General features: G+C 40.2%; 3 protein-coding genes and 1 long non-coding RNA gene across 7 annotated transcripts in view; 3 read left to right on the forward strand and 1 right to left on the reverse strand.

Annotated features, from left to right (window-relative positions):
• The window catches only part of LOC144510458 (homeobox protein Hox-A3), a 43,484-nt gene extending 42,010 nt beyond the window's left edge, over nucleotides 1-1,474 (forward strand). For all 4 annotated transcript variants that reach the window (XM_078239919.1, XM_078239902.1, XM_078239911.1 and 1 more), the window contains one exon: nucleotides 9-1,474. In XM_078239919.1, the coding sequence (XP_078096045.1) occupies nucleotides 9-781 (773 nt within the window). In that variant the 3' untranslated portion in view covers nucleotides 782-1,474. The remainder of the gene's footprint in view (nucleotides 1-8) is intronic.
• Nucleotides 1,102-11,221, reverse strand: LOC144510508 (uncharacterized). The gene is made up of 3 exons (XR_013500638.1): nucleotides 10,973-11,221; nucleotides 3,496-3,612; nucleotides 1,102-2,116 (listed from the first exon to the last, which is right to left on the reverse strand). It is a non-coding gene; the product is annotated as an uncharacterized LOC144510508 (long non-coding RNA).
• hoxa2b (homeobox A2b) lies at nucleotides 5,298-7,814 on the forward strand. Its single transcript, XM_078239941.1, has 2 exons — nucleotides 5,298-5,805; nucleotides 6,321-7,814. The coding sequence occupies exons 1-2, from the start codon at nucleotides 5,454-5,456 to the stop codon at nucleotides 7,058-7,060; spliced, it is 1,092 nt and encodes a 363-aa protein (XP_078096067.1). The 5' UTR covers nucleotides 5,298-5,453; the 3' UTR covers nucleotides 7,061-7,814.
• A 175-nt stretch (nucleotides 11,222-11,396) lies between the features above and the next one.
• hoxa1a (homeobox A1a) lies at nucleotides 11,397-12,813 on the forward strand. The gene is made up of 2 exons (XM_078228418.1): nucleotides 11,397-12,021; nucleotides 12,461-12,813. The coding sequence occupies exons 1-2, from the start codon at nucleotides 11,397-11,399 to the stop codon at nucleotides 12,811-12,813; spliced, it is 978 nt and encodes a 325-aa protein (XP_078084544.1).
• The last annotated feature ends 7,546 nt before the right edge of the window (nucleotides 12,814-20,359 follow it).

Here is a 20,359-nt window from a genome sequence, read left to right on the forward strand (position 1 = left end):
CTTTCCAGTTGAAAGTTCTGCTGGCGAAAAAAGTCCTCCGGGCCCAGCCTCCAAGAGGGCACGCACAGCGTACACCAGTGCTCAGCTGGTGGAACTGGAGAAGGAATTTCACTTTAACCGCTATCTTTGCAGGCCCCGGAGGGTCGAAATGGCCAACCTCTTAAACCTCACTGAAAGACAGATTAAAATCTGGTTCCAGAATCGTAGAATGAAATACAAAAAGGATCAGAAAGCGAAAGGCATGCTAACTTCCTCTGGCGGACAGTCGCCCTGCAGAAGCCCCATTCCACCATCAGCTGCAGGAGGATATGTAAACTCGATGCATTCCTTGACAACCAGTGCTCCATACGACCCCCACTCGCCCACGTCCTTCAGCAAACCTCATCAAAACGCCTATGCTATCCCTACGTCTTACCCCGGGCCCCTCAACAGTTGCCCACCTCCACAGAAGAGGTATGCTGGGACGGCTGCTGTGACGCCGGAGTATGACACGCACCCTCTTCAAGGCAATGGAGGCTATGGGACTCCTCATTTACAGGGTAGCCCAGTCTATGTTGGAGGAAACTTTGTGGAATCCATGCCGAGCTCTGGGCCTTCCCTTTTCAGCCTAACCCACCTCGGTCATCCTCCCTCTGGAAACATGGACTACAACAGCGCAGGGCCAATGACAAGCAACCATCACCATGGACCTTGCGACCCACATCCCACGTACACAGACCTTTCTTCGCATCATCCGTCTCAGGGAAGAATTCAGGAAGCACCTAAACTGACCCATCTGTAATGGGCCAGTTAGCTCCCGGTGGACTATCACTTTCTCATGCTTTTACGTCACGTTATCTATGATTACACTCCCTCTGCCCCCCCTCCCCCCTTGCCTTTTTGATTTATTATCAACCCTTATAGTTTACATGTAATGTACCTATTGACAACCAATCATTGCTTGCATTGCTCTGTCTCTGGTTAGTGATTGTTCTTTTCATGGACTCCAGCCTTAACATTCAATAGTAGAAGTGAAGTACTAAGGCTTACAGAACTTTGCATATATAATCTTCTACTCTATGGAACAGGGTATATGAACAAATTTTCTAAACAAAAATACTTAAACGTGAATTTGTTCGTGCTTTATTTTTCCTTGCGAGGAACAGTAAAATGGTTTATATTGCACTTCTTTACATTGAATGGTTAAACAAGATTAAAGCGCTTGTACAGGGTCTCCCTGGGCAAATAAGAGTTCTTGTCCATCTTTCAGTATGTGTGTATGCTGGTGAACATTCAAAATTTATTTATTTGCTCTTGCAAAGGAGAATATTCTAAGTGTTTTAAATATTATTTATCCCCATCGTTGCATATTTATAAAGAGAACTGTACATTGACTATTTACTTGGTTCTGTTCAGCCTTGTGTTATAAGTCATGGTAAATATATGTTTTTTTTATTCCTGTAAAATACACAGAAAAGTAGTTTTCTGTTAGTAATGTATTCATGAAAAACGCAATTTGGTCAATTGTGGGAATAACGCCAAGAGACTTAGTCTGTAACTGTAGTATTCTTAAAATGGAACACAAAATTGCCACAGTTTTGTTTTAGATATGCATTCCATGCTGCAAATGAGATATCCGTTGGACAGCTAGTTCAGACGAATAAAAATTTTTTGTCAGCAATACTGTGTTGCTTGTAATGTTAATTTCGATTAATCACATATATAGTGTTTCTTCCAAAATATTTGCAAAAATGTAACACGCTCAGCAATGCACAGTAAAGCACTCAGCCCAGTAGTCAGATTTCCTTTGTGTTGTGTGGCTACAACCAAGTGCTTCAACCCCCACACTGTAACATCATCCATTATCATGTGGCTTGCATCTGTCTCCAATGCTGCATTTGTTGAGGCCGAGAAGAAAAGAACTCAGATTCTCCCCCACGCAAGAAATGAAAGGATTTACAAGAAGGCATTACTAGCTTCAGTTTTTAATAATTAATAATGCTTTGTTTGATCAAGATGCATATAAATCACACATAAAAGATACAGATATTGCATTGGATAAACAATATTACTCCAGTCAAGAAACATTATTCTTTGCCGCCGTTTCCCGGTCCGTTTTCCAAAAAAGGTGTACATGCTGAGAGAGAGAGAGAGAAGAGAAAGCGTGAGGACTTAGAAGTGCTTGATGTTATTAGTCTTAAGTTAATATTAGATTAATAAATGCTACCGGAAAATATTTCTAAAATTCTAGCTATTGAATATACAAATTCCAGTTATACCAGGATTCTTTTAAAAAATGACAATTGCGGCTGAATTTTCTAAAACATAACAGCCTGTTCGGATCCTGGTGTGTTTTTCTAATTACTTACTGCTTAACTTTTAACCATAAATAAGGTAGGAAAGAACCTTATTTTTAAATTATCAGTATGTCCCTTATTTATTTTAAATGTCACAGCCACTTCATATAAAATAAACACCTCGCCCCCCTGAACATTTGCTATCTCAAACTATCAGTTTTGTTGGGAGTATAAAATGCAATGTAAAAAATATTCACCAATTCAGTATTTGTAAATATTCCTTTTAATTCAAATCCTTTTCAACATGAAGTTACGGTGCTGTCCGCAGCAACGAATAAAACTCAAAAGTGAACTTATAGTGATGGTGTATCATTTCATTCGTAAGATCGCTGCTTAATCATTATCTGGATTATTGATTTCAGAAATAATATTTTGCGACTGGATGGCATGGGCAGTAATTAATGTATCAGTTAAACAATCAAACATATACAGTCGGAGAATCCATTTCTGCATTGCGAGTGGTATGCATAGGCTTCTCAAATTGTGCAACAACAGGAAGAAGAAAACTTACACTTAATGCTCAATTTTAAAAAATTAAATTAATTTCCATGTGGCAGAGCCTGAGAGCCGAGGAAGGAGACGCCATGTTGTCGGCATACTCGCTGTCAAAGCTTCCCAAAGGACACACTGTCTAATTTATCTTCCTATCCAAAATACATAGGAGACTTTCTTTATGCAGCTAGCAATGTTTTCAAAGTGATACAATTAAAGTGCATATTGACGAACTGAATGATGCTACCTAAGCAGAACCTGGGCTACATTACACTAATCAACTGCTATAAAGCACAAGTTTCACAAATGCAGATTGAACGAAATTATTTTGTGAGGTGACACCAGTCGAGCCAACTTTCTTTCTGTACAGTGCACGCAAATGAATCGCCTTTAACGAGAGAACGCTTTAAAAAGTCTGGTTTAGCCGCGATCCGAAAGGTTCCACAATGAAATATTCCAAAGTTATTTGACAAGTTTACCACATTTCCAAATATTAACTTGCAACGAAAAGTCCCTGAGAAGTGGCTTATTTACTCAATATTTATTACTTTCCTTAACTGATATATCGAAATAACATTTCCAATTTCGAATCAGCTTTAAATCTTTGTCTTCAAAAATAATATAAATCCACGGAATTTCTCTCAGAACACAAGAATTGTTTACTCACAAAATTGTAGCAACCTAATTACGCTTTCTGATGCATATTTTACACCCCAGAACATGTTTTCTTCAAGCCGTATAGGTTGCAGAATTGAAGCGTTCTCAGCCGGATGGTGTCTTTTTCCTAAATATTCCAAGCAGCAAAAGAATAAAATCAACATCGTTTATAGCTTAAGATGCATTAATTTCTATTTCATTCCGTTTTGTGTTGCCAACAAATTGAATCCAATGCTGTTTACTTTCGCCCACATGCCCGTGCAACAGAAAGGCTGCAAAAATCTGCAGAACGCCAAACACCTACACACATTTCACATACAAAAGCTCCATCTAATTTCAAAAGGTCGTCCCATTTGAAGCTTAGCGTGAAAGCCTACAGTTCAAACCTAACAGAGGGAAAGCTCGTAAATGATTAGACGTTCGTATAATATTTTCTATGAACTCACCCTGGGTTCTAACTCAGTAGAGTTGAAGATGCTATGGCGAAAAACAAAATATTTTTGGAAACTATTACAAGTACCAAGAAGAATTCTCAAACTCTTGCTGCTGGTATTCGACATTGCAGAGAGAAGCTTTAAATGTGTTCTTGGGGGCCAGAAGCTGTCAGATCTATTGCCGAACAAGATTGATAGGACACATACTTCCTTACAGCTTTGTTTGCGGTATAAGCAAAAGGGAGGCCTGGAAAACCACTACTATTTCCATCTAACCCAGATCAACACAATCCCAGCACTATACAATTCCTTGATGCTGAAGGATTTCTTCCTAAGTGCGAATATATTTAGTAAATACTGCGGGCCATAACGAATCTAAGTGCATCGTAAGTTTGTTTTAACCAACACCCCTCCTCCCCCACCTCTCCCACCATTTAGAAAGAAGTACGATTATTTTTTTTTTCTCAAATGAATTCGAAAATCACGTTTTTGAAAGCAAACACACAGCTCGTTCCTTCAAACAAGCCACGCAAATCTTCGTTTTGTTAAAACTGTTTCGTTTTCTATTGACTGTATATGCAATGTGTATCTTTTTACATGTTTGTGTGTGTTTGTGCGTGTGTGTACATGTGTGTTTTAAACACAGCAATCTATTATCGCCCGCAGTTAATCTTTAGATGTTGCAAATTTCACAAAACACAAGAGAATACAATACCTTCAGCCATACGCCTTTTTACGTTTTTCGTTGGTTATAAACAGACGGCTATAAAAATAATATAATGCAGTATCCAGAATCACCGCCATATTCGACCTCCTGCTTGAATTATTGCCTTCATACAGCACAATAATCAGAGAATATCCGGTACTGTACAAATATAATAATAGGGGGACCGAACTCCCAACGAAAACATGAAGCAAATGGCTGCAGCTTCGTCTGTGTAACTTCTTATGTGGCTGGGTTCTGGGGTCCAGTGTCAAAACTTTGAAGATTAATGGATTACTTTGTTAATGACTCTAGGCGTCAGATTTAGGTGCAAGATGATTTGTGAGGTGCAAGTCGTCTTCGTGACAGTCGGTAACACACAGAGAAAGAGGAGCCAGCAAGTGTGCAGGAGACAAGAGAGGGAGAGAAAGAAAGAGGCAAAGGCCGAATGAACTGATTTCCAGGAGCTTCAAAATAAAAAAAAAATCTTTTTCACATTTATTATGGGAAGATGGATCAAAAAGTGGAAATCAAAACACTGCTGGCCTTGAATGAGGCGTTTCTCTCCGACTTTTTGGATCAATCACATAGACAGTGCCTTCTTTTGATTAAACCCCAAATTGTCATTGGGCAGACGCAATCATGTGACAGCGAATTCGGTCCAATTTCAACCTTGTCTCCATGAATTCAATAGTTTAATAGTAGCACGGTCCCCATACGGCTGTAATCAGTGAATTAGAAAAAAAAAACCAGCAGCGATATTTATTTTTTTTTACCGGCCAAAAAATAACTAACACCTAACTTTCTCCCCTACGTTCTGTGGAGACGGCAATGAATTACGAATTTGAACGAGAAATTGGTTTTATCAATAGTCAGCCGTCGCTTGCTGAGTGCCTGACATCTTTTCCCCCTGTCGGTGATACATTTCAAAGTTCATCAATCAAGAACTCGACGCTTTCACACTCGACAGTGATTCCTCCTCCTTTTGAGCAAACCATCCCCAGCCTGAATCCCAGCAGTCATCCTCGCCAAAGCCGCCCAAAACAGAGCCCAAATGGCACAAGCCCTTTACCAGCCGCGACTCTACCTCCGGAGTACCCCTGGATGAAAGAGAAAAAAAACTCCAAGAAGAATCACCTGCCTGCTTCTTCTGGACCCGCGGCATCCTGTCTTTCCCAGAAAGGTCAGCTCAAAGACGTTTCGCTTCTAAATTATTGTCTTAACTTAGTCTCCCGCTTCTTTGCATGAATTGTTTAATCAGTTTTATTTTGGGGGCTAGTTAATAATTAAGAGATCACAGCACTTTTGCCAACTTATTTAATGGAGGATGATTTATTTGCCGGGCTAGTCAGAAAATGACCTTCTGTGTTCTCCCCATCCTAGAGTTTTGATATTTGACAGTAATGAAGAGTGATAGATGAGTGCACTTTCATGGTAATGCAGCTGATGCAGAGCTCACCAAATGTGGAAAGGCTGCTGTAAACTTTACTGCAAGCCTGGGCTTTGGTGCACGTGTATGCCACAATATCTTTAATATTTTAGCAAGTGGCAGACGCCAGAGCCGCAGACATTGAAACAATGGGTTTACTGCATTCAGGCGGCCATTTTGTTGCAGTGGATGGTCTATATTTTATAAAATTTTGGTTCAAGTGACCGCAAACTCTTTTATTGTTGCTTCTCACTTCTATTCATTTGTAGAAACTCACGAAATTCCGGATAATACAGGTGGGGGATCGCGGAGGTTAAGGACAGCTTATACAAACACACAGCTTTTGGAGCTGGAGAAAGAATTTCACTTCAACAAGTATCTGTGTCGACCCAGACGGGTGGAGATTGCAGCTTTGCTTGATTTGACTGAAAGACAAGTGAAAGTATGGTTTCAAAACAGACGAATGAAGCACAAAAGACAGACTCAGTGCAAAGAAAACCAAAACAGCGATGGCAAACTTAAGAATTTGGAGGATAGTGGGCAGCCAGAGGATGATGAAGAGAAGTCACTCTTTGAGCAAGGCATCAATAATGTTACAGGCGCTCTCTTGGACAGAGAAGGCTATAGTTATCAACCCAATGCACTGACTCAACAGCAGGCGCAGAATTTACACAATGGAGAATCCCAAAGTTTCCCAGTTTCGCCTTTGCCCAGCAATGAGAAAAATCTAAAACATTTTCATCAGCAGTCACCCACTGTTCAAAACTGCCTGTCAACAATGGCCCAGAACTGTGCAGCTGGCTTGAACAATAACAGTCCAGAGGCCCTTGATGTCCCTTCTTTACAGGATTTTAACGTATTTTCCACAGAATCCTGCCTGCAGCTTTCAGATGGAGTATCGCCCAGTTTGCCAGGGTCCCTCGACAGCCCTGTGGATCTTTCTGCTGATAGTTTTGACTTTTTTACGGATACTTTAACCACAATCGATTTGCAGCATTTGAACTACTAACTGAAAAGTCGGTGTGAGCAGAATATGCCTTCATTTAAATTCGTTTTCTTTCCTTCAGTTCATTTCAAAATGGTCAGTATTTTTTGTTTTCTTTTGATTAACTTGAATGTGTTCGAGGGCCATCTATAATTGCAAAAGTTAGTTATTGTATTTGGACTAATGCCCCGTGTTTCATGACCCGTCATCCAGCAAACGTGGGCCCCTCATGAAAATGATTGCATAGAAATCATCCGATCGCTACTTTTACTTTTGTATTATTTTAAGGTACATTGTCATGAATAATTTGATAGAGCAAAATATTATACGCTACAGGTAGGCATCCTGAAGCATTTTCTCTCTCAGGACTATTTTCACTTAATAAATACCTTTCATTTTTTGACATAAATGCATTAATAAAATTGAGCATTCTGGTCAGTCTCGTTCTTTACCTTTTTTTTCATAACAGTATTTATTGAAGATGACGAAGAAGAATAAAACAATCCGGGATCTTTATTGTGTGACTGCACAGCAACAACAATAAAATTGGGCTTTCCAACTTTGACCAAAACTGCTTGTGGCAGAGAGCCGGGAAATGTATTAATATCGACTTTATTAAATTAAATTGCACAAAATATGTGGCGCTACATTTTAATGTTAACAATTCCATAGAACAAACTGAACGATGGCAAAAAAAAAGCTATATATAGGAATGAATAATATTCCGTCGAAAAATCTTCTTAAGTTCACACCCCATGGATGAATCTGCCAACTCTCAGAAAATCTAGGAAAGAAGGGGAAAAGTTTAGGAGTGTTCGCGTCCATTTGTGTTTGTTATCAAACAAACCTCTGTATCTACTGATGCCAGTATCTAATCTTTAACACCGATTCCTCTATTGCCCTATTGCCAGTCATCATCACAGTGTAGATTTCCATACGTTTTACTGCACCAAGCACCATTAAAACCGGCCCTAAATAAATTTAACTGGTCCTAAGGAACTTTGGCATTGCCAAGTAGTTTATTATTTTACTAACAAATCGTGCATTAGAGATTTTCTAGCGAAAACCGATTTGATTCAAGTAAAGCCAACAACTTTTTTTTAAAAAAGAAAGTAAGTTCTGAGGGAGCGCCGGGAACGGCGCTTAAAAAAATCCATTCAGAACAAATGTTTCATGTGTTGCAATCTTTTTTGAAAAAAAGTCTTCAAAAAACATGATCTCAAATCTCGGCCCACATTCTGTAAAAGGCCAGGCATATTATGTTTATTTTTGCATTTGCATTTGTGTAAATGAAATAGCAGCTGTAGGAATGCACCCTTATTGTGCACCAGGGCTTCAGGACGCGGTTCCTTTTTTGTTGTTTTAATCCTCCTGTAACATGCTCTCTGTCCCCTCCCCGAAGTACTTGTTGTATCTCCATTCGACAGAAACTTTCAATATTAGCCGCGGTGCACTGTGTGTTTGTGTTGCCTTTCGAAAGCACGTTGGGCTTTTGCGTAAGCAGTGACAGGAACGGCTCTGGAGGTAATTCTTCCCAAACTCATAAATCAAAGCCCTTTTATGAATGAGAATGTCATCAAATGGATCAATCGCAGCAGTACATAACAAAAAAAACATCTTACGTATTTGCCTGGATTGGGGAACCCCTGTCAGTTTCTAACTTGTAGGCGTTGGGTCGTAATTCATTTTCACTGTTACTTATAAAGAGCAGGGCGCTTTCTACTGCTTGCTGCTGGCACTCACTCCACATCTAGACTCACGGTGCAAGGATTTACAACGATGTGACTGCTGGCCTGGAGTTGCAATTGTTTCATCATTAAGCAGGGAAATAATGGAAAGGACTTTTATTGCACACTGTATTACTGGTTTTGTGCGAAGGCCAGTGTCGCTTTCTTTATCAGCCTGCTACTGTATTCTGTGTGTAGAGAAGGCGATATTTCCTTATTAAAAACAAACCGCACGGGCAGATAGTGACACATTGTCGATAACTTGTCGCTATTAAACAAGCCTTTACACGACATAATGGTAGCTTACTAGGAGAGGTGTCCTTAGCCCCAAAGCACAATGAGAGAAGCTGGCCCGGTGCCTCAGAGATACAAGCTTTGAGACCGCACTCGATGACTCATGGCGACGGCGATTGCCCTCAAATGCTGAAAGGCAGCCCTTGGTTTACGGGGTACGGGGGGTGAGGGGGGGGGGGGGGTACGGACCTCTCACGGAATATTCGGGTCAGCCGCATCAATTAAAAAAACCTTGCTTCGGCGGGGGGAAGGGGGAGAAGTATTTTTGCAGGCTGATAACTGAAAACTACAAAAGGCATTTTGTCGTTGTTGAAAGCGATTGAATGCACATTTCTTCAGCAGCCAGTTTCCGCTCCCGAGACAGTGAAGAAAGATGGCGGAACTGATTGTTACAGTAAAGCTGCTCATTTGTTCTAACTCACCAGCATATGGGAACAGGGGCGACAACAGGAAAGGATCATTTCTAATTGCCGCCTAATATATGTCGAAGAACCAATTTCCATGGCATATCGGTAAAGTTACCATTGTGAACAGAAAGGAGAGATTTTTTTAAAATATAATCCGCAAAAATCTTTCCTGTTTTTTTTATTTCTTATTGATTTGCAATTCATTTCTGTGCTCGTTTTGTCTGTTTAAGGACAATCACTTGGAATTAAAACTGGAGCTTTCCTGAACTTAAGTCCATTGTTCAGAGAGTGTAGTTTTTATATTTTACACATTTTTCGGTGTGAAACATATATTGGGAAATACTTGCTGTGACTTGCTCTTTGCGGCAAATTGTTTTTTTTTGCGAATTTCACGATTACTACAGTTAGGTGATTGGTGAAAAGTCACTCAGAAATATTTCACAAATCTTAAGCGAGCAGTTGCTTTCATTGTAAATTGTCAAATCTCATAAAGGCTAAAGGTACACCGAAATAAACCCAGTGTTCCACGCGTGGCCGCCATTCCACAATGCTTTCTCTTACAGTAGGGCTAGAATCCACCGTTTGTCATAATTAACTAATCCGAGTAAATTACTGTATCCAACCCTGATCCACGTCACTCTGTAATGTGCAAAAGATTGATCTCAAATCACCACCAACCCTGAACTGCTCTAAGAGGACTCTACAGGAAGCTGACAGATGGGCGGCAGCGTTTTCCAATCGACCACGTTTGGTTACATTATGTCTCAGCCAAGGGAGTTATTATTCATATCTGTGTGGAAAAAAAACCCTCTGATTCCCGCTGCAAGCAGAATAAATAGGCAGGCAGCCAATATAATATAGAAGACTCTTTGGCTGCCTGTAGCCCTATAGTGAGGGGATGCTCCCGCCAGCCTGTGTTCGATTGAAGGGGCTGCTCATTTCCATGCCAATAGCGAGGAAGCTGAGGACAGGCAAAGGCCAGGCCTTGATAGGCTGTTGCATGCTTCCTTGTGACATTATTGCACAGTGAAGGCATGGCGCCTCCTTTTACAAGCGCACACCATATCACATACTGCTTAAATACAAATCTTCACATCAGAAACCTCTTCGCCCAATCAATCATCTTGCCCTTTTGTTTTGAGGGTCGCCTTGAGAGCGATGTTGTACTGGTTGGGGTATAATCAGTTCAGGACATGCACAGGGTATCTTGTGCCTGAAGAAAATCTGAGCTATGCCACAGTTACCTGTATTGTCTTTAAAGAAAGTGCACAAAGTGGTCTGACACATAACAGATTCCTTTTGCATAGCTTTTCCCCGACAAATAAGTATTACCCAGCTCTGCTGGCGGGGCGGGGGAGGGGGGGGGGGGGACACGCCGCTCACACACAATACTACCGCAGACATTACACAGGAACATGCATGCCCTTTTCACGGTGGAGTAATGCCATTCCTATAACTCTTCTCTAATGTTCCGGCTGTTAGGTATTTAATCCAGCGGCTGTTCTTACCTGACAGAGCGGCTGCTGTGCGGGAGGAGACGGGATAAATTCTCCCCCATTGTGGACGCGCGGTTCGCGGTAACTCTCCTGGCATTTGCAGATCCGAAAGAAAGAGTACGTGCACCTTGAATACATTCCTGCGGCATTCTGCCGGGCATGCTTTGAAGTGTAATGCATTTGTGGGCGAATAATGCGCGTAACCTTGATGGAAGAGCGTTTGTAATTTAAATGCCACTAAAACACTCATCGATCACCAGCAAAAGCATGCAAACTTCGCAGGGAAGGCGGCGATTGGACGGATTGGATCACGTGGCGACACTTCACTGTATATTGATATCATTTTGTTTCATCCCCATTGAGGAAGTGGGCAAGTTGGCACGGTCCATCCAGGTTGGTGGACTGTCACTTTATATGCTGGTTACTCCAGTGACAGATGGACAATGCAAGGATGAACTCCTTTCTAGACTATTCCATCATTAACGGAGAAACTGGGACCTGCTCCTCCAGAAGTTACCATGTAGATCCAGGAATTACAACTTATCAGTCTTGTGCCGTTAACAATAATAACTGCAACGCTGATGACCGCTATCTCGTGAGCAGAAGCGTCCAAATAGGCGCTCCTCCTCCTTCTCATCACCATCACCAGACTAGCTACACACATCACAACAACCTGGGCATCTCCTACAGTGCCCACCCCAACTGTGGGGCAGGATACCCAGCCCAGAGCTTTAACACAGGCTACAGTCATTACTCACTTAATCAAGAGACGGATGGCAACGGAGGATACCCTCAGTGTGCTCCTGCTGTCTACCCTGGAAACATTGCCTCAGCTATCAGCCCTCATAACCACGGCTATGGCGGGATGGTGGGGCCAGGCCAATATTCCCATCACCCTTACGGGCAGGAACAGCAGAGTTTAGCCCTGGCTGCGGGTTGTCACCCTCTGTCACCCGTCCATGGTAGTCACCAGGAAGCCTGCTGCTCCCCGTCTGCAGAGACCCCTCCCCCAGCACAAACCTTTGACTGGATGAAGGTGAAGAGGAATCCTCCAAAAACAGGTAAATTCTCTATTCCAGGTACATTCCTTCCTACAGGTAACTCTAAGGTCGAAAACCGATACTAATGAGAAGGTCGAGGAAAGCGATTATAAAGCGTGTCAGACTCGAGTTTTGCAAAAATCTTAATCTGTTGCATGTTGTTCAAGCTGATTTGATGGCCGCACCTTTCGCCTACATTGTCCTGTTCTTTGATCTATCCTTTTCCTCCCTGTCTTATCAGCATTATGTGAAGCATAATTTAAACATCAGCTAGCTGATGACATGTAACAGTTGTAGAGTAATCCTTTCAGGCTTTCCTGACAAGACATTTCTAAACTACTGAAAGGGTAATGATTGATTATCAATGCAGTAAAACTAGCCCAGCAGTTGTCGCATTCTATCTTTTAAATCCTCTTGACTTACCTGCTTTGTGATCATTTTTTTGTGCCCCCCGATTTAGGAAAGGCTGGAGAGTTTGGTTTTGCCGGTCAGCCAAATACGGTGAGAACCAATTTCACCACCAAACAACTCACGGAGCTTGAGAAAGAGTTCCACTTCAACAAGTACTTAACCCGGGCCAGGCGGGTGGAAATCTCTGCTGCTCTTCAGCTCAACGAGACGCAAGTCAAAATCTGGTTCCAGAATCGGCGGATGAAGCAGAAGAAGCGAGAAAAGGAAGGCCTGACCTCAGTTTCCCCGGCCACACCTGGGAGCGAAGCAACCACAGAAGATACCTCAGACAAATCAAACTCTACCTCATCCACTCCTTCCCCATCCTCATCTACCTCAGAAACTATTAATACTTCAGGATGAGACATTCCGAAAGCAGTCCCAAAGTGGGATGCTAGCCCGTTGAAGTTGGAAGGGAAAGATGTAATGCGATAGAAAATCCTAGGAAACAAACCAAAAAGAAACTTATTTTGTCTGGAAAAGAACAAGATCTGGCAATCTCTAGGCGAACCAGAGATGCACTATCATCGAAGTGTTTACACTAAGAACCAACTACTGTATAATATTATTGTCCTATTTTAATTTAATGTGTTGCATATATATTGTAAGCTGCGCTGGTTGTATATATTTTGTCAAGAGTTTTATCTTTTTACGAGTATTTTCTAAAAACAAAATAATACTGAAAGCCAGGGTCAAGCGACCATTATATGATATAGATGCAGAGTTTTTATAAGCAAAATGTGATTAATGAATCGAAGTGCAAGTGAGAAATTTCTTGTACTTTCAGCAAGGTGAGCTGAGTAGATAGGGGAGCTCTCCTTATGCTGCGGAAGGTTGTATGTACAGAAATGACCGTACACTTCATTGCACTGGGCTATGTTAAATTTGAACGATATGAGATATGTGTCCCCCTGCTAAAAGTACGTGGATTGTCTTAAGACCAGCAGTAGCACCTTGTTAAAATACCTCAAAATGATCACGTTTACTCCGATATCTGTTGGACTTGATGTCATGAGCTACCTGTTAATGTAATTTATAGCCAAACGGTTGTTTTCCTTGTGGTTTGTTGATGAAATTTTTGCATGATGCAATGCTGTCAGTGTGTACCTACCCATTACTGAGTTTTATCAGTTTTACTGTGTGACTAGATGTATTATACAATCAGCACGTGATTTGAATCAGTTCTGAGATTTTCTGTGGCTGAAATTCAGAACAGAATTTACGGGTCCAAATAATAAATTCTATTAAAATGCTGCGCTTCTCTATGATAATCAAGCGTATGGCCCTTTCTCTTCCGTGTCTATTAGCTTGCATATTCACTAACTGTGTCCCAAACTTTATCCCCCTTCAGAGTCAGGACACCTTTTCCATCATACGCACTTCATTTATTTCAGATTTTTAATAGATAAGACAGGAAGAAAGAGCGAAAATCATCAGGTTTCAGTGAGGCTAATGCTGGCTGCTTCAAGCAAGTTGAACTTAAAGTCAAATGGGACAAGTTTTCTGCTTATAGCAAAGACCTGCGGGTCTTTAAAGAAGCTTTTAAAGCAATGTTAAATGCTACATCTAAACACTGACCTTTTCACCTTGAATGGCTCATTTACATACATGTAAACAAAGCGCCCTCCCAACGACAGTCATTGTCATCAGCTAGCTTTGCTTGAGATTTTGCAACAAATCATTTACTGATTTCACATAAATATACTCGATCAAGCGAAGTGTAAAAAAATGAAAAAAATAGGATTATCAAATCAACATTCTGACCCAATCTCCTAATATCGCTTTGAGTGAGCAAAACGCTGACACCGCGTGACCAGAATGTCACTGACATTTGCTTCAGAATCAACATGATTAGATGCAGTTTGGTGTCAATAGCAAAAGTCGATGGTGTTTTAGGGCACGGCGGCCATATCAAGGGAGACGTCTGCTATAGAGCTGTCTGCCTCGGGAAGATGGTAGCCGATGCAAAAGAACTTCAAAGAAGCCTCCAACTTCTGCCTTATTTGATACTCAGCGTTTCCAGTATTACTTTCTATTGACCAAAGGAAACCGCTTGGGCAAAGTCAAAACTCAAAGGCAAGGAAGCAATATCTTTGCTGCACACACATCTGATTCTTTCCAAACTGTTGGAGTGGATGTTCAGTTTGCCATCCACTCTCTTAATTGCAGTACGTTAAAGACACCTAGAGTTTAAAAGATATGAAAAGAAGTGGTAAGACAACTTCAGATAAAAGGCAAAAATAAAGATTAGCATTTATGTGGCGCCTCTCACTACCATCGGAGGCCCCATTGAAGTATTTTTGAGGTGTGAAGTAGCCAGAAAATGAAATGAATCTAAATAGCCTGGATATACAAGTTTCGAAGTAGAACATTTTAGATGTTGTGCAATATTTCATTTCTAAAAGTTCAATTGGAGTTATGAGGGGCTTCCATACAAACTCTTACAAAGTGTTTGGGTCAGATATCATTAAATTTCAAGGTCTCCGCTACTACATAGGGTATAATGCCTCGCCATCTGTTGCTCGTGTTTAGGTGTAAAATCCAATCGCCCTAGAATACATTTGCTTTCTCACTCGGCGCATCACAGTCCCCGTTACTATAAACATTCAGTACCACTTGATGGAAAAAAAGGGAAACAGTTTCTTCCTTGCCTTTTCGGACCTCATCAATTAATGTACCGATCAGTTCATATATATCTTGGAAGGTGAAAGTTTTTTAAAAAACTATCATAGGAGCACGGTAGCCTTGAGATCACTTATGATTTACTGGTAACATGACATCAAATTGCAGCAGATCTTAACTGCGCTTTCAAAGCTTTCAAGTTGAGGTGGAATTTATATTCAGAAAGAATCATGGTGACAATCGAAACTTGCCGTAATGTCCTGTGGAAAACTGATTCAATCATCTAACATCTAACACCGAATGTTGAATGAGTTTGATTTTGTTTGTCATTCTATTAACCCTTGGAAACACACTTTACATCACATCACTTATATATAGACTTGATCTACCATGAGTACGGTTGCCTTCTTCGAAGCTTTTTTAAAATAATAAATCAGCGATTTAGCTGGAATATCTCACCCTAAAGTGAGATGATCGCCCGCAATGTTCATTCCATTCGTAGATGCACCCTTTTGGATTTACCTTTTCCAATGTAGAGTCTCTGCATTTTCCTCCAGGGCAATCAGATTAACGCTGATCAATATTTACTCAGTGTGAAAGGCTGACTGAAAACTCCACAGCTAAGAAACTGTTCCACTCTGCCTGCCCAGCCCTGCTTAATTTCCAGTTCACCCAAAGTTCAAGCCGAAATTAATTCAGCGTTGGGGTCATTTTCAAATTAGTCCTCCCCGTTTTCGCTCGAGGTGAGGGAGGCCAGTTGCAAACTCCAGACATTTTCCTTACACCAGCTATCGTGTAAGCAAACGACGCATAATTACAAAAAAACCTCTCAGAATCCACACCAAAATGTAGGGTATTAAGCAAATTGTTATCCTTGTTTGAGGTCAAAGTTCATTCTATCACTGAATAAATGAATATTTAATTATACTTTATTGCCCCATTCTAATGACAGGTCACGTTCTGAGTAATCTTCTCTATAAACATTGACGTCCTAATCGATACAGGGTTTAGTTTTATGACAAAACGGAGACAGAAATGGTCAGCCACTATTGCAGCACTGAAGAGACTTTTGTCAGTTGATATTGTTTTAATATAACGATTTACTTCGTTGAAAGGTAGCAAATTGCAAAAATTGAGTTATTTAGTATTCATAAAGGTTCCAGCGGCAACCTACAATGAAAGAGTAGATTGCTAAAAAAAAGTTATCAGAAACGTTTACATATCATACTGGGACCAATTTCCCCAGACTTTGGGTTTGCGAATGTTTAGTGTCGGTCTAATTTTCGCGGTTACTAACATTCTGAAATATTTGCCGGGATTTTCCGTACTTGCAACGTGTCAGCGATGAGAGTCAGCATGAAGTATATGTATTACTGTATAAGTTTATGTAAAGGGTCGAATAATATTCAAAGCTGCTAATAAAACAGCTCGATGAGCGACGCTTTCTGAAAATCAGCTCATATTGAATCGATCTGATTAAAAAATATATTTCAGTGAACCAGTTATACCTAGAAACATACATAGAAAATAGAAGCACGAGTAGGCCATTCGGCCCTTCGAGCCTGCTCCGCCATTCATTATGACTACGTCTGATCATTAAATTCAATACCCTGATCCCACCTTCCCTCCATATCCCTTGATCCCTTTAGCCCCAATGTTTCTTGAACGCAATACAATTATGCTGCAAATACCAGTGAACGACCTCTACCTAAAATAGTCAGCTTTTCAACTCGCAATCATTACCACTGGACAAATATGCTAGCTAAGGTAGTTTGACAGGATGAAGAAAAGTTTGAAATGAATTGCACACATAAGGCGATGAGGATAATATTAAGGAAATATCTTGACATTGGATGGGGAAGGAATACATTTCAATTGCTAATAATACAAATAGTTGTGGGCAAAATATTTATGTCTCATCAGGAAACGTGCAGGATAGATTGAAATCGAAAAGAGGGAATACTATCAAGATCTGGATTATCAAAGCAGAGTTTAAATAGTACAGAATATATACAAATCAGCTTTTCTCTTTTTAATAATTTCAAGTTCACAAATTAATTCAAGTTTACTTTTAAACAGTTTCAAACACACTTGATTCCAAAAGCGAGGTCTCACATGTTCCTGGGATCAGGAGATTAACAAAGTCTTATACACTCAGGAAGAGATTCTAACTCTTTTCGCGGATTGTGAGGAATAAGATAAAAGGAATTCGGGAATTTTTGTGGGCCTCGTTTGAAACGGTTTCAATATTTATCAATGTCGGTCGACATTGTTTGATTGAGTCAGGGAATCGCTGCTGTTGTTCAGAACCTTTTCTTTAAAAAAGTAATGCGCTCTTCTTGTTTTCACACATTCACTTTAATAACAACAGGCATGAACTATTCAGCAAGTACAGTATTAATCTACACCATAAGACAGCAATTTGTTTCGAAATAATTAACTGCGTCTATTCACAGGACTATCCAAGTTTTGACCTTTTGATAGTTTTGCCCATAAGGTTAAACAAACGTACTTCGGGTTTGTAAGGGCCGATTCATCATTTTAAGAGGCCACGCCATGAAGTTAGCAATGCAATAGCTGCTCTCGAGTGATATCTATTATTTTACACTGGGAAACGATAGTCCAGATCAACATTGCATTCAAAATAATCAAGGAATCAAGTATGGAGATACAGAATTTTCTAAAAAGCCTAAGTACATTTACAAATCAACACCCATTCATATTCTGTCTCTCCTGTCGACATATATACATTGCTAATCAAAAGTAGAAGTGTTCAAACAAGCTCTGCAACCACTTGTACGCAGCGCCTTGCCGAATATTCATATTGACGAAGATGGCATTTTTGAAGTGCGGCGGAACTTCCTTCATTTACTGATAGAAGATGTAAAATTTATTCAATGATTTCTGTAATAATCGTGAATATAGTCACATGTGCTTATAGATATTTACGTACAACCACAGTATCGGTCTGTCTTTTGTCCTGTAACATTAATGCACAGTTTTCAAATCCAATAATATTGATCGTTAGTTTAAACATAATTTTCACAGTTAATACCAGGAAGTATGGAGAGGGGAAATCGATATCAGCCAGAATAGCAAATCATATGCACAGTATTCAGCGATACTTCACATAACCGCACGGTTCACAGCAGAGCCCTGCCATATAAAATCACATCTTCAAAAGCGTTTTCCGCAAAATGAAGACACATTGCTTAGAGGGAAAACAGAATTAGAAATAATTTAAGATTATGTTTCGTTCCGTTGATGTTAACAGAAACAGGCAAGTCTTCGCTCATTGTGAGATGAGTGGGGGAAAACACTTCTTGTGGCATTACTCTGAAACTGGGATCTTTCGATAGTCCCGTTATCAATTAGCCCTGAATCTCTATTTATCATCCAGCGCCATGATGGAGGATGTAGAGGAGACACATCTCTCGATCAAAACTTTTCTACGAACGTAAAACTATATTTAAAGATTTCGAAGGTAATTTTGAAAATATTGAGACGGACACAGTAGAAGAAAGTGCTAAGAGAATGTTTACTATGGACTTTGTATAGGTGTATTAGAGAAGCTCATTCTTAGCATTATTTCAGCAAGAATCGCACTGCCGTTAAACCAATGCACAAGATTAGAGAATAAAAGCAGATGACCCGATCTGTTAGACATTTCAGGCTGGGGATGTCTTGTCATGTGACAGCGGGATTAAGCTTTTGGAACAAACTCTTGTCATTCAGGATATGTTATCATGAAATGGTCACAGCACACAATATTCCATTCAGCCTTATGCTGTAAATTCCCCATATTGGGCAATTTCCAAACGCTGCAATCTACCTGTCGGTTCTGTCCAATTCTACCATATATGCTACACCTTCAGCTAAAATTTATTTTAAAAAGAGTAATAACTGAATAAATAAATGAAACCTTCGTGCAAATTAAATATTTATTTCAAAAGATGGGATTCCAATTATTTCTGAAAATCAAGATTTCCCCTGACTTCGTTCTTTGAAAATTATACAAGTCAAAAAAATCACCAACACATATATAACAAATGCAAGCCTTTCATAATATCCATTGTTTAAAATGCACTAAATGTGAATGACTGTCTTCAGGCCCGCGCTCTGTACGCCTCAGCCCTAAGCGCCCATCCAGCAGGCAAACCTCATGCAATGAATGCAGGTTTAATTTAAAATATCTCCGGTTGAAAATTATGAATTCGTGATAAGCGACCAATAGCCTGGTCGTTCCTATATAGTTATCCGCTGGTATCCGGTTTGGCCGCCGTGTTCGGCTCCCGGTCTTGGCTGTTATAAAATAGTCATAAAAGTTTCGCCTGGAGTTGCGGTAGATCGCGGGGGAAGAGAGGCGATGCTACTTCTTCAATCTAGGCTTATTCACAATCTAAACTGCTGCTCTTGCTTTGGTTCGGCGCCTGGACCGCAGCTTCACCGCTCACACTTGCACTCGTTTAGAACCAACAGCATCACAAATAATTTGTTGTGCCATTTTTACAAAGAAAAAAACCCTCTAAAAAATACACTTTTTTCCTCCTCCGTCTGTCTCAGAATTGTGTTCATCTACAAGATTAGGACAGAAATATTTTAAAAAAGGTACTAATGCTGCATTGAACTCTGAAGGAAATCGATGGCATTTACATAGATGGAGCACTCGGTTTCATACACACCGTTTAGAGATATTAACTGGTGATCAACTTGAATGGGTATGTTGAATTGTTTTGCAGTGTATCTGCAAATTGTTTACCTTTTAAACGTTTCAGGCCTATTCTTCATTTTGGAAAAAAAATCCAAACGTTTACATACATATATAATAATCCTCCACCGAGATCTTCCTTTCGACTTAAAATATAGTTTCGCACATTGAAGGAAATATCAGTGCGAACTGCCCAGAGCTACTTTGAAGTAATTTGAAAGCACTTTAGACATATGCCATATTCTGTATATAGGACCAACTACTAATATTCACCGTCAAAACGTGTACGCGGTTGATTTTAAAATCATATTGTGCAAATATGTAAGATTTATGCAAACGTCCACTATCACCTTCAATGATAAGGGGGTAGGAATGAAAGCAAGCTTTATAAATTGGAACTCAGTGAGTTCATTAACTTTATCATCAGACCTAACATGTGCCCTTTAAAAATAAGGTGAGGCATTGTGGTGAACAGAATATTCATTAGGAAGCATACTTTACTTGCAAAAGGGCATAAATCCGAAAGATGTTTTTCTCTTATCCGTGCATAACTTGTACCCAAGTGCGAGGTTGTTGTCA

Source organism: Mustelus asterias, chromosome 2, assembly GCF_964213995.1.
Source record: "Mustelus asterias chromosome 2, sMusAst1.hap1.1, whole genome shotgun sequence".
In the NCBI taxonomy this organism is placed as follows: Eukaryota; Metazoa; Chordata; class Chondrichthyes; order Carcharhiniformes; family Triakidae; genus Mustelus; species Mustelus asterias.